This window comes from Lissotriton helveticus, chromosome 6 (genome assembly GCF_964261635.1).
Source record: "Lissotriton helveticus chromosome 6, aLisHel1.1, whole genome shotgun sequence".
Lineage (NCBI taxonomy): Eukaryota > Metazoa > Chordata > Amphibia > Caudata > Salamandridae > Lissotriton > Lissotriton helveticus.
The window spans coordinates 1,823,493,493-1,823,506,167 of record NC_136067.1 but is presented as its reverse complement, the minus strand read 5'-3'; the positions used below and the strand labels follow the sequence as shown (position 1 = coordinate 1,823,506,167).

The following is a 12,675-nucleotide window of genomic DNA, read 5'->3' as shown; positions in this document are numbered from 1 at the left end:
ATCGAGGTCGATGGACATAGGCATTAGGTACAATTATGGGTGCTTATACTAAGCTATTCTAGACGTTAAATCTTCAATATTGATTTCATATGATTAAACTCAGAGGAGTTAGGCTTTAAAAATAAATCACATTATAAGTTGCAGGTGAACGATTTGTATTCACAAGCATACATATCTGCAGGGTTACCCAACTCAAAAAGTCATATAATACACAGCATGCCAGACAGTTCAGTTCAGGAAAGAAAATATCAATGTTATTTGTCTACTCTCTTCAGTATTTGAAAGTATTAGACAAATCCATACCACCTCCAAAAGAGAGTTCTATGCAGTGATGAGTGTTTTTTCCAGTATGCCTGTCATCTTGTGTTTTCAGTAGTGGCTTTAGCCTCCTTGGAGTACGATGAGGGTAAGCCAGAGCAGCATCAAAGTCCAGACATTACCAGAGTTTAACAGTGAGACACACATGAACCATGACTCAGCTAGGCCACGTCTTACATACGTTGGTTCTCCACAAATGGTTTAGAACAGTTTAAGTTAGGTCCATGGTGAGACATGCTCATAAAGGAACCACTAAGCCTTGCCAAACTGATATCTTTCTGATGCAGCATTATAAGTTGATTAATGGAGTGGAAAATGTGAGTCCACCATTTTTCCCTGCAAGCTACGCCTATCTAGAAAATACTTTTTAATTATTCATTGATTATGCACCTGAAACACAATATACTTAGTCTGCATGTTATACCAAGCAGCAAAGAACAGAGAGCAATGTACTATCTACCTGTTTGAAGATGGGCGAGGTTCTCATTCCCCCATGTGACCTCATGTGGCCATTCAGAGCAGGGAGGCTCTTGAACTCCTTGAAGCATATGGAACATGTTAGCCTGCTTTTTACACCACATTTTTCAGATTTTCCTTTTTGCTGCACACTGATTTAAAATAAAAGAGATAAAGAGTCAGTCTTCCCCATAACACACAATACAAAACAAGTTATTCATAATAATTAAAGCTTAAAATATTACATTTGGGCTAAGCATACCAATAATATGGCACATATGAAAATTCAACCCAACCATGTCATAAAACCTTTAGGCAAAGTAATATAACATAACGTGTACTTGCAAAGCACTGAATAACAAGTGTTACTTTGTTTATCGATCTTGGAAGGATGAAAGTCTAAGTGGACCTTGCCAGGATTTGAACCGGTGGCCAAAAGGCTAAACACAGGCTTCCAGGGCTGATGCATTAGCCTACTCAACCACCAAACCCGGGTGAAAATGTTCAAGTATTTAAACACAAGTGAAAGTGTGTCTTTACAACTGTTTAATTTAATTTTAAACTTAATTTGTAACTTTTTCATTCTTTTGATAGACATAAAAGAAAACTGCAATCCATTAAATCCATGCAACAATACATACATCAACCAACGCTAATTTCCCCTAACTTTCTCAGTTCTGCTTAAATATGCTGCATTTTCATTATTACAACCTACCGAAGAAAAAACAATGGTGTTACTCTTGAAAAGTTTGGCAAACTCAATAGAGAGCCGAATCTGGGCCCTCAAGAAATTAATATATATATGGAATGACCCAGATATTGTGAGATAAATCAAATTGTGATGAGTGAACATATATAAAGCTGAAATGTCCATCATCCTGATGACCGCTTAAAGTAAGTATGGCGTAACTATGGATTCATAGTTGATAAGGAAAGAAAAATGATGAAGCTGTAAGAGAACAGTTCTAAAATATATACAAAATGAGATGGACTTTGTAAAGAAAAAAATGTCCCATATTCAAGGGAACTTTCTCTTCCATGATTTTTTATTTAGAGATTGAATGACTGGCTTGCTTCTCGTTTTGTTAATAACTTTTTCATGCATCATGTATCAAACATGTGAAAATCAAGATGAATAACAGATGAACTATAGAAAGGAGATGATGTAATATATAAAGAAATATATTGATAAATATTGTTTTGGGGCGTCATCTCGATGTTGCAGCTTGATCAGAGATGAGATGCTCATGCTAAGATTTTCTGGGTATCATACCCTCCTGGCCCAATCTTGAGCCACTAGGATAACTAAGGCCCAGTCTATCTTATCTTCTTCAGAGCTCAAGTCGGAAGGGGTAGAGGCTGGAAGCCATACAGGAGTCCATGGCTCTACTCTAGGGGGAAGGCATCTTCGAGAGAAAGCAGTCTTGGAAACTAGCATGCCAAAATGCGGACATTACATGTTGTCAGCCATGGGCAAACATCGCGCCAGGATTTTTTATCATAGCTGGAAAATGCCATGTGCCACCTCTGGGTGTAACTGCCTTTCGTGATCTGCTACTCATCAGTGACAGAGTTTGTCCACCCATGTAGTTAGGATATACAACAAGGTGGTTCACAACCAGAGAAAATGCCTTGGCCACTTCCAGAGGTGCTAAGCCTTCTGGTACTGGACCAAGGACCCAACTCCACCCTGCTTGCTGCAGCACCACATGGTGGTAGTGTTGTTTGTGAGGAAATGTACTTGCTTCCCTTTGATGGTTCGTAAGAAGGCCTTCAACGCCAAGAAGATTGCATGTAACTCGAACAATTTATGTGGAGTTGGGAGACCAGAGCCCTCTGACCTCCAAGTGTCCCAGATGCCCTCCCCAGTCTAGTACTGATGTATCAGTCAACACCATCAGCTCTGAGTGGGGTAAGTAGAGAAGTTCGCCACAGACCAAATCTCGGTCCAGCAGCCAGCACCGCAGATCTTTTGCATTCTCCTCCGAAACCTAGATGGAATCTAATAGGTTCCCCTAATGCTGTGACTGCTGAGACTTCAGTGCCTACTGCAGAGCCCACATGTGCCATTTGGAATTGTTGTCTAGCAGCTTGCAGGAGGCCAATATTCCAGTAGCCTCAACATCATCCTCACAGAGTCCAGGACAGAGGCTGAAACATCGGGATCATAGTCTGAATGTCCTGGACTACCCGCTCCAGGAAAATGGCAGAAAACTGGACTGTATCCAAGATGGCTACAATGAATGGCAGCTTCTGCAAAGGAGTCAGGTGTGAGTTTGACACGCTGATTGTGAATCCAAATGATGTTAGGAAAATCGTAGTAGTAAATCTTTATTCGGTAAAATTGCTCACCATAAAAGACAACAATATACATTTTAAAATACATTTCATCAAGATAGTACTAACAGCAACAAGGAATAACCATAATTAAAATATAACTGAGCACAATCACAATTAATAAGACCACGGGCAAAAGTACTCCGGAACTCAGAGTAGGTGGCTACAGTTAACTCCGCTCTGAGTAGATAGTGGCCTGGCAATCATTCCCAGAGATCTTGATCTAGTAAGCCAGGCACTACTTAAAAACTTTGCCACCCCGCATATCAATGAGGTAGATGATAAATCCGTTGAAATCACTCGTAGGGCCGAACGATGGCACCTCATCCCCAGTCCTTTACAAACTGGTTTCAGCCAGTTTTTCCGAGCCACTTTATACGCGGGGCAGGCAAAAAAGAGATGGGCCACAGACTCTTTGGGAGCCGCACAACCAGGACAAGATCGTGAGGGGCCGTCCTGATTGGACCATCTTGAAGTAAATTCATGTACCGGGAGTGTGCCGTACCTTAATTTTAAATAGAGGGCCCTGTCTAGCGGCTTGGTTATAAGGTCAAAGAGGGGTTCAAATTTCCTTGCCCACTTGAACTCAAGAAAACACTCAGTAAGTGAACCCCCTGTTATACTGCGTGATGCTTCGGCCTGAACCCAATCCCAATATAGTTTCTTGATCACCTTTTTGGGCGGGGGAGCTTGAGACTCCCATACATCACTCAAACCCAATTGTGAGACTAATAGCCTCACATTTTTCAACCAGCCAATTTTGTACCCAGTATCAAGTAAAATTAGGTCATCCAGACCTTCGGCATATTTGGCCAGCTCCTTAGTCCTTCTTAGGCGGACCCAAAAGAGCAGTGGGCGCAGCCTCACTATATCCTTTAAGGCACGTCTACCAAGGTCTAACCGCAGGGGGATCAGCGGGGTGGAGACAGGGAGGGCCACCACATCTCTCAAAAACTTATTTTCTGCTAAGGTTAACTCATTAACATTGTCGAACCCCCATAATTCGGAGCCGTATAGTGCAGCCGGGAGTATCTGGCCCTCATAGATGGCCATTACCGGAGACACTGGTTTACTAATTGATGCCCGGTACTCTCGCAAGGTCACCCCCGACACTCTTTTGTGGCCCAACAGCATTTTAGCCAGGTGATCCTTCCAGGTCATTCGGCTATTTATCCGGACCCCTAAATAGTCGAATGCCTCGACCAACTCCAGGGGGGTCCCGTTAAGCAGAAAATTATTTTTAAAATTTTTGGAGGGCGAAAAGGCCATCAGTTTGGTTTTGGTGGTATTGATGGTTAGGCCTCTATCTGTACAAAATGAGCTGAATCGCTGCAAAAGTTTTTGCAGGCCTGTCGGGGATTTAGCTATCAGTAAGGTGTCATCAGCGAAGAGCAGAGTCTGAATCTTTTCCCCCGCCAGGGTTGGGGCATCCGTCTCTTCTCCTCTCAGATGGTCCACCACTCCATTCACAACAAGGAGAAGAGAGTCGGGGCCATGACACACCCTTGACGGACTCCACTCCTCACTGGTACCCTGTCTGTCAGTTGGCCCTGTGTACCCCATCTGATCCTAGCATATGTCCCCTCATGGAGTCTTACAATTAGTCTCAGGAGTGAGCCAGGGAAGCCCATACTTTCCAGAGTCTCCCACAGTTTAGCACGAGGGACCAGGTCAAAGGCCGTCTTGAGATCTATGAAGGCCATATACAGGCTGCCCTTCTTGATGGTGACTGCCTTCCAATAGATCCCAAACAGACGAAAGACCTGGTCCATCGTGCCCACCCTCTGGCGAAATCCGGCCTGGAGATGAGAGAGAATACATTCCTCCTCCATCCAGTCGCCTACCCTGGAGATAATGACCCTGCCAACCACTTTCTGGACTATGTCTATCAGACTAATCGGTCTGTAGTTGGCAGGGTCATCTCTTGCCCCCTTCTTATACACTGTGACCACCTCGGCACCCTTCCATGAATCTGGCACGGGGTGTCCCCTTACTAACAAATTCATTATGGTAGCTATAAGATTGGCCCAGGCCAGGGGTTCAGCGATCAGAAGGTCCCCAGGGATCCCATCCGGACCAGCTGCCTTCTTAGGGGTCAAGTGTTTAATTGCTGCCACTACTTCAGAGGCCGTGAATAAGCACTCAGTCTCCCCGCCAGGTACCCTTCCCTCCCCACAAGCAACCAAGGAGCCAGTTGTTTCTTCACTGCCGCCATATAGAGCTGAGAAGTGATTAAACCATTGCAGGCTAGTTATATGGGTTGCTAAAGGCTGGGTTTTACCCTGCCTAGCTCTATTGATTAAATCCCAAAATAACGTCGAATCCCTCCTGCTCACAGCGTCTGTTATATCCCTCCAGTGCTCCTCCTCCCAATCGCGCTTTGCCAGTGCTATTGCTCTCAAGTACTCCCTCCTGGCCGCTCTAACCAGAGTAGGATTCCTTGAGAGCAAGGCAACTGACAAACTTTTCCTCTTCCCCTTGCAGTCCGCCGAATACCATGGATTGCTGGAGATGGGGGGGTCCTGTTTGGTCTAGAGGTTTTCCTTTTGGAGATAAAATAGTGACTCACTTGATCTATCATGCCTTTGTAAGCAGAATCGAGGCTTGAGGGAAGGTTCGGGGAGCTAGCAACCACCCGTTCCATTGCCTCCAAATCCCTGTGCAGGTCTTCGATGGTAGATTTAATGGTCCCTAGTTGGTCTACATTTAACTGAGCCTTATCCCATTTCAATCTACGATTGTTTTCGTAAGGGATAATCTCTTTGGTTAATTTCAACGGCGCACTCACCCCTTTCTCTTTACTTTTGCCCCATTTAAACTTGCTGCAAAGCGGGTTATGGTCGCTATCCAGGGTGGGTACCACCTCCATATCAATAAGGTCAAACCACATACTAACGCTCATTAAAATATAGTCTATTCTGGACGGGGCCGAGAGCCTATTAAAAGTCATTGCGCCGGATATGTCAGACCGGGTCCTACCATTGAGGGCTCTTAATTTGTGCTCCCTGGTGAGGGCATTCAATTGGATTGCCCTAGCAGACCATTTCCGAATGGAGGGTACCGTCAAGGGGGGGATAGACCACCTGGAGTCATCCTCCTCAGTGCCTAGGGGATCATCACCAAGAAGGGGTTCGAACGTACAATTAAAATCACCACCCGCCACAATTCTGGCTGAAGGAGGACAATTAGCTAGAGCAGAATCTAGGCTCATTATGGTTGCAGATGTATTATCCCCCGCAGCCCCTCTAGCATACACATTAAAAAGTTCAAGCCTAATCCCCTCGATGTGACCCCTAGAAGAAAGGTGCATTAAGTCATTACACTGAGTGTCATTGGAAACCATGTCCCAATCTAAATCAGTTCTTAACCAGACTAGAAGACCTCCTGCTGGTCTACCCTTCCCTCTGCTTATCGCTGGGGAAAAGAAAGTAATATAGCCAGATTTATCAATTGGTAACAGACACCAAGTTTCCTGAAACAGGCAGACATCGAACTTCTCAATGAATGCATGCCATTCAGGGATGTCTACCTTCCTTTTTAGCCCAGCTACATTCCAGGAAATCAGATTTATTACCCGAGGATCCTTGTGCACTGACGAGGGCCCACCCATGGTCACCCCCCCCAAATCCATACTATTCGTGCGAATTTTTCCCACACAACTAGATTGGTGACTATTACTCACACAACTAGATTGCCTAAGAGGTACAAAACAGTCAACAGCAATAGACATACCCGGGGCAGCAAGAAGAGCCATATTCGAGTGAATGATATTAGAGTCGTCTGTGTTTACCTCCTGGAAATTGTCACAAATACTTCCTACTTGCTGGGGAACCACTCCTTGTCGACCACATCCCTCCACCTTAGGCTGTAAACATCAATCGCAGTCCTCCATGCCAGTAAGCTGCGAGAACCTATTGAAAGTATCTAAGGGGGTGAAGGGTCTAAGATGCTCCATTGCACTATTGTGACTTAGGTGATGTCTCTGTGGAATCGTAGACCAACCAAACTGACCATTAGGCTGAAACTGATGCTGGCCATTTACATGATAAGTACTGTTGTAAACAAACTGAGGATTGGGCCTCGGGGCATAAGACTCTTCCCAGTGGTTGGGGGGTAAGAAACCGGCCTCGGATAAAAATAGGTTAAAGGCCTAGGTGTAATAGAGTTTCCCCCTCCTACGTATGGCCAGTTTAAAATGTAGTCTACTGCCCGTGGATCTCTAAAATTGACCACCACTAAATCCCCTTCAATGTCTTTCCTTATGTTGCCCAACCAAGGGATCCGTCTGACATGTACAATGTCACCATCCACATTTGGGGCTATGGGCCTGAATGTCCTCAACCAATGAATTATTTTATTTTTCAGTTGGGCATAACCTTCCTTCTTATTTTCTGCTAGTGGGGGAACCCCGGTCATAACTACTACATAGGGCACCGCCTGAGGTGGAATCTCCACATGTGGTACCCTAGTTAAGGGGCCTCTAGTGCAACCCCCTTCCCCCTGTCTCTCACTTCTGTGAACTGTAGGAGCTTTTGTCGCTGGCCTTTGAGGGCCACCTTCTGTCCCAGATACAGAGATATTCGGGTTCTTTGTGTGGTTTTGTTTTAGAATAACAGGCACATCCTTACCCTGATGCTGAGACGACTGTTTAGACGGCTGGAGTGGAGCAGAGGGGGTAGCAACTGGGGATTTTACAATCTGGTTAGACAAAACCCCTGTGCAAGATATAGGTTGTATCCCCCCACTCCCCTGGGCCTTGGTCAACGTAGCCATACTATTTATGGCAGCCTCTATTAGGGTCAATCTATTTTCGACTTTCTTAAGACTCTCAGTCACGGGTAGCAGCAGAGTCCTCAGTAAAAGTTCGAATTCCCCTATGTTTGTAGATAAAGGCCCCTGACTGATATCTAAGGCCACTATATTAGGGACCTCAACAAACGGAGTAACCACCGGTGAAGATGCCTCAGGTGTTACTGTAGTAGCAACTTCCATAGTAGCACTTACATGTGTTGAGGGTAATTTAGGGCCTTTGCCAAAGTCTAAATGGGAAATTTTAACTTTGCCTTGTCCCACCCTTGATTTCCTTCTTTTTTTATTTGGTGGTGGGCCGTGTATCTGGGCTACCACTAGTTGTTTAGATTTCATTGTCTTAGGCTTCGGGGGAAGAACAGTGTGGCATGGAATCTGGGAGGGAGGGTCAATCACAATAGGGTCGAGGGACATACCAGGGGAAGAGGTGCAGTCACGCAGTAGAAGTGGGAAGCCTTCTTGGCTAACGGTTTCCCTCCCAAGGTCAATTAAGTCCCCCTCGGTGGACAAAGAAACAGGCACAGAGTCAATAAAGGATCTGTTTTTCAAACTTTCGATTGAACGACGCCGCTCAGCCCTGCGTTCGGCCATGGTCAGTTCCTTCTCACCCTCGGACAGTACCTTGGGGAAATAATTGTCTAGTGACCCATTGCGAAGTTTACCCTTCTTCCCAGGTGTCCCCTCATCAGATAGGGTAGCCATTAACTAACCTGTAACAGGAACTCACTGAGTAAATTTTAGAGAATGGGCCCAGCCCGGCCTACTCTGGCCTACGAGGGCCTCAGAGGGCCCGCCCTTTGCCCGGGCTTCGCCCCGGGCGCTCCCGCGCAGCGTGAATCGCTGGATTATATGGGCGTAAGACTGGAATGAGCTTGGCGGGGCGGTCAGGGAGAGCGGGCCAGGTGACAGGCCGGAGGATTGCCGGGACTCCTGGGAAAGCGAGTCCCGGTTCCTTCGCTCGCAGCCCTGTCTCTCGCTCACTCGCCCAGCTGGTGCCTGTGACTCCTGGGCTCCGGTGGCAACAACGGCGCAGCGGGACCCGCGAAGCGGGTACCGCAAGGTGTAACTTGTCCTCCCAAACGGCAACAGGAAACAAAGTGCAGCAAACGACCCCAATGGCAATGGAGGGCGGGGATTTTTAAATAGGTGAGCTGGGCGGGGCGGTCAGGGAGAGCGGGCCAGGTGACAGGCCGGAGGATTGCCGGGACTCCTGGGAAAGCGAGTCCCGGTTCCTTCGCTCGCAGCCCTGTCTCTCGCTCACTCGCCCAGCTGGTGCCTGTGACTCCTGGGCTCCGGTGGCAACAACGGCGCAGCGGGACCCGCGAAGCGGGTACCGCAAGGTGTAACTTGTCCTCCCAAACGGCAACAGGAAACAAAGTGCAGCAAACGACCCCAATGGCAATGGAGGGCGGGGATTTTTAAATAGGTTGGCTGGGCGGGGCGGTCAGGGAGAGCGGGCCAGGTGACAGGCCGGAGGATTGCCGGGACTCCTGGGAAAGCGAGTCCCGGTTCCTTCGCTCGCAGCCCTGTCTCTCGCTCACTCGCCCAGCTGGTGCCTGTGACTCCTGGGCTCCGGTGGCAACAACGGCGCAGCGGGACCCGCGAAGCGGGTACCGCAAGGTGTAACTTGTCCTCCCAAACGGCAACAGGAAACAAAGTGCAGCAAACGACCCCAATGGCAATGGAGGGCGGGGATTTTTAAATAGGTGAGCGGGGCGGTCAGGGAGAGCGGGCCAGGTGACATGCCGGAGGATTGCCGGGACTCCTGGGAAAGCGAGTCCCGGTTCCTTCGCTCGCAGCCCTGTCTCTCGCTCACTCGCCCAGCTGGTGCCTGTGACTCCTGGGCTCCGGTGGCAACAACGGCGCAGCGGGACCCGCGAAGCGGGTACCGCAAGGTGTAACTTGTCCTCCCAAACGGCAACAGGAAACAAAGTGCAGCAAACGACCCCAATGGCAATGGAGGGCGGGGATTTTTAAATAGGTTGGCTGGGCGGGGCGGTCAGGGAGAGCGGGCCAGGTGACAGGCCGGAGGATTGCCGGGACTCCTGGGAAAGCGAGTCCCGGTTCCTTCGCTCGCAGCCCTGTCTCTCGCTCACTCGCCCAGCTGGTGCCTGTGACTCCTGGGCTCCTATGGCAACAACGGCGCAGCGGGACCCGCGAAGCGGGTACCGCAAGGTGTAACTTGTCCTCCCAAACTTGTCCTCCCAAACGGCAACAGGAAACAAAGTGCAGCAAACGACCCCAATGGCAATGGAGGGCGGGGATTTTTAAATAGGTGAGCTGGGCGGGGCGGTCAGGGAGAGCAGGCCAGGTGACAGGCCGAAGGATTGCCGGGACTCCTGGGAAAGCGAGTCCCGGTTCCTTCGCTCGCAGCCCTGTCTCTCGCTCACTCGCCCAGCTGGTGCCTGTGACTCCTGGGCTCCGGTGGCAAGAACGGCGCAGCGGGACCCGCGAAGCGGGTACCGCAAGGTGTAACTTGTCCTCCCAAACGGCAACAGGAAACAAAGTGCAGCAAACGACCCCAATGGCAATGGAGGGCGGGGATTTTTAAATAGGTGAGCTGGGCGGGGCGGTCAGGGAGAGCGGGCCAGGTGACAGGCCGGAGGATTGCCGGGACTCCTGGGAAAGCGAGTCCCGGTTCCTTCGCTCGCAGCCCTGTCTCTCGCTCACTCGCCCAGCTGGTGCCTGTGACTCCTGGGCTCCGGTGGCAACAACGGCGCAGCGGGACCCGCGAAGCGGGTACCGCAAGGTGTAACTTGTCCTCCCAAACGGCAACAGGAAACAAAGTGCAGCAAACGACCCCAATGGCAATGGAGGGCGGGGATTTTTAAATAGGTGAGCTGGGCGGGGCGGTCAGGGAGAGCGGGCCAGGTGACAGGCCGGAGGATTGCCGGGACTCCTGGGAAAGCGAGTCCCGGTTCCTTCGCTCGCAGCCCTGTCTCTCGCTCACTCGCCCAGCTGGTGCCTGTGACTCCTGGGCTCCGGTGGCAACAACGGCGCAGCGGGACCCGCGAAGCGGGTACCGCAAGGTGTAACTTGTCCTCCCAAACGGCAACAGGAAACAAAGTGCAGCAAACGACCCCAATGGCAATGGAGGGCGGGGATTTTTAAATAGGTTGGCTGGGCGGGGCGGTCAGGGAGAGCGGGCCAGGTGACAGGCCGGAGGATTGCCGGGACTCCTGGGAAAGCGAGTCCCGGTTCCTTCGCTCGCAGCCCTGTCTCTCGCTCACTCGCCCAGCTGGTGCCTGTGACTCCTGGGCTCCGGTGGCAACAACGGCGCAGCGGGACCCGCGAAGCGGGTACCGCAAGGTGTAACTTGTCCTCCCAAACGGCAACAGGAAACAAAGTGCAGCAAACGACCCCAATGGCAATGGAGGGCGGGGATTTTTAAATAGGTGAGCTGGGCGGGGCGGTCAGGGAGAGCGGGCCAGGTGACAGGCCGAAGGATTGCCGGGACTCCTGGGAAAGCGAGTCCCGGTTCCTTCGCTCGCAGCCCTGTCTCTCGCTCACTCGCCCAGCTGGTGCCTGTGACTCCTGGGCTCCGGTGGCAAGAACGGCGCAGCGGGACCCGCGAAGCGGGTACCGCAAGGTGTAACTTGTCCTCCCAAACGGCAACAGGAAACAAAGTGCAGCAAACGACCCCAATGGCAATGGAGGGCGGGGATTTTTAAATAGGTGAGCTGGGCGGGGCGGTCAGGGAGAGCGGGCCAGGTGACAGGCCGGAGGATTGCCGGGACTCCTGGGAAAGCGAGTCCCGGTTCCTTCGCCCGCAGCCCTGTCTCTCGCTCACTCGCCCAGCTGGTGCCTGTGACTCCTGGGCTCCGGTGGCAACAACGGCGCAGCGGGACCCGCGAAGCGGGTACCGCAAGGTGTAACTTGTCCTCCCAAACGGCAACAGGAAACAAAGTGCAGCAAACTACCCCAATGGCAATGGAGGGCGGGGATTTTTAAATAGGTGAGCTGGGCGGGGCGGTCAGGGAGAGCGGGCCAGGTGACAGGCCGGAGGATTGCCGGGACTCCTGGGAAAGCGAGTCCCGGTTCCTTCGCTCGCAGCCCTGTCTCTCGCTCACTCGCCCAGCTGGTGCCTGTGACTCCTGGGCTCCGGTGGCAACAACGGCGCAGCGGGACCCGCGAAGCGGGTACCGCAAGGTGTAACTTGTCCTCCCAAACTTGTCCTCCCAAACGGCAACAGGAAACAAAGTGCAGCAAACGACCCCAATGGCAATGGAGGGCGGGGATTTTTAAATAGGTGAGCTGGGCGGGGCGGTCAGGGAGAGCGGGCCAGGTGACAGGCCGGAGGATTGCCGGGACTCCTGGGAAGCGAGTCCCGGTTCCTTCGCTCGCAGCCCTGTCTCTCGCTCACTCGCCCAGCTGGTGCCTGTGACTCCTGGGCTCCGGTGGCAACAACGGCGCAGCGGGACCCGCGAAGCGGGTACCGCAAGGTGTAACTTGTCCTCCCAAACGGCAACAGGAAACAAAGTGCAGCAAACGACCCCAATGGCAATGGAGGGCGGGGATTTTTAAATAGGTGAGCTGGGCGGGGCGGTCAGGGAGAGCGGGCCAGGTGACAGGCCGGAGGATTGCCGGGACTCCTGGGAAAGCGAGTCCCGGTTCCTTCGCTCGCAGCCCTGTCTCTCGCTCACTCGCCCAGCTGGTGCCTGTGACTCCTGGGCTCCGGTGGCAACAACGGCGCAGCGGGACCCGCGAAGCGGGTACCGCAAGGTGTAACTTGTCCTCCCAAACGGCAACAGGAAA

General features: G+C 50.9%; 1 protein-coding gene across 2 annotated transcripts in view; it reads right to left on the bottom strand.

Moving 5' to 3' along the window:
• Positions 1-12,675, bottom strand: part of TRERF1 (transcriptional regulating factor 1) — a 521,224-nt gene that overhangs the window by 208,409 nt on the left and 300,140 nt on the right. For both annotated transcript variants that reach the window (XM_078649717.1, XM_078649716.1), the window contains exon 6: positions 779-926. In XM_078649717.1, the coding sequence (XP_078505843.1) occupies positions 779-926 (148 nt within the window). The remainder of the gene's footprint in view (positions 1-778; positions 927-12,675) is intronic.